At 68.2% G+C, this 1,394-nt stretch overlaps 1 protein-coding gene and 1 non-coding gene across 5 annotated transcripts in view; both read right to left on the reverse strand.

The window, feature by feature from the left end:
- Positions 1-1,394, reverse strand: part of TRPM2 (transient receptor potential cation channel subfamily M member 2) — a 54,093-nt gene that overhangs the window by 4,100 nt on the left and 48,599 nt on the right. For all 4 annotated transcript variants that reach the window (XM_077755416.1, XM_077755419.1, XM_077755420.1 and 1 more), the window contains 2 exons: positions 1,272-1,358; positions 677-782 (listed from right to left, as the gene is read on the reverse strand). In XM_077755416.1, coding sequence (XP_077611542.1) covers positions 677-782; positions 1,272-1,358 — 193 coding nt within the window. The remainder of the gene's footprint in view (positions 1-676; positions 783-1,271; positions 1,359-1,394) is intronic.
- Positions 646-723, reverse strand: LOC144224468 (Z6 small nucleolar RNA). Its single transcript, XR_013333057.1, has one exon. It is a non-coding gene; the product is annotated as a Z6 small nucleolar RNA (small nucleolar RNA).

Here is a 1,394-nt window from a genome sequence, read left to right on the forward strand (position 1 = left end):
GTCCTTGCTGCAGCCTGGGGGCCCGGTGGCACCACCCCCCGCGCGTGCCCGCCAACAGGCCGCCCCCAGCAGAGCGGCCGCTGGGCCACGGTGGGCGCTGAGTCGGGGTTAATAGCGACGTCCTGGGAGGAGGCGCAGAGGAGAGGCCCCCGAACGGGGCTGCAGCCCAGATGCTGTGCAGCAGCCCAGGGCCTTCTGGAGCCCCGTTATGTGTATCCCCACCAGGCCCCGGGGTGCACCCCGGCCCTCTGAGCTGAGGGGCGTACGCCCCCTCCCCCAGCCCTGGCCACGGTCCTGTCCTTAGGGCTCAGCTCAGGGCCGCACACCCACAGGCAGGTGCCCGCCTGAGACACCTGCATGGGGGGCCACGTCCGCCCCCGAGGCCACGAGCTCTGCAAGGAGACGCAGCCCAGCCCCTGCCGCAGCCGCAGCGCTGAGCCCGGTGCTCGGGACGCAGTGCTCACCCCAGGGCGCATCTGAGCCGTTTTCACTACTGCAAAGTGGGTGCACAGGAGGGAGAATCCCTTCTGAAAAGCCGAGTCCCGATTTGTCCTTCAGAACCAGGGACAGAGTCCAGAACTGCCCAAGACGGGGACCGTGGGGGGCTGGGGTTGGGTCAGCGGGCGGGGTGGATGCGCGGACAGATGCCCCCTGGACAGACCCCCGCACGGCCTACCCCTGGCAAGGCCCAGTGTTCCGAGAGGGAGTGCTTCACCACCAGCACTTCGAGCATTTTCTTGATGCTCTTCCTGCAGATGGCTCCGTCCTGGTTCCGCCTCCACCTGTAAAAGGCGCACAGGGACTTTGCCGTCAGCAGCCCCCAGCCCTGCCGCGAGGAGGAGGGGCGGGGGGAGCCTGTGTCCTTTCCCAGCACCTGCTCCAGGGGAAGAACCGTCAGGATGTCTTTCCTGCGTCAACACCACTGGACGGACTGGAGTGGGCGGGCCTCTGAGGAAAGTATCTTATCGAAAGCCTCAGAGCAGCACACGGCGCGGCCCCAGCTGCCCCTCTCCCTGCTCTGGAAGTGCTGGGTGGGGCCCTACGTGTTTTCATTTGTCCGCGGTCCTGGGCCCTGGCCATGGCTTTGCCTTCCTCCCGGCGGCACGCTAAGGAGGGGGACCCACGGGGAAGCAGGGGCACCTGTCGGGGGTGGGGACAGGCCCGGGCGTTCCTGAGGGACAGGGACACCCCGCCCTGCGCCTCATCCAGGCCCCACCACGTGCACAGAGGGGCCCGTGGTGACTCAGTGGCCCGGTCAGTGGCGCACTCACCGGGTGATCACAGGCTGCAGCGTGTGATTGGGTCCGAAGCAACGGAGGGCTCCGCGCCCGCGCAGTCCTGTGCGGCCCATGGGGTTCCTGGGGAGGACGGTCTGCTTAGATGCCACCTGCGGG

The sequence above is a fragment of the Crocuta crocuta genome, unplaced genomic scaffold (genome assembly GCF_008692635.1).
Source record: "Crocuta crocuta isolate KB4526 unplaced genomic scaffold, BGI_CrCroc_1.0 scaffold675, whole genome shotgun sequence".
NCBI classification, from domain to species: Eukaryota; Metazoa; Chordata; class Mammalia; order Carnivora; family Hyaenidae; genus Crocuta; species Crocuta crocuta.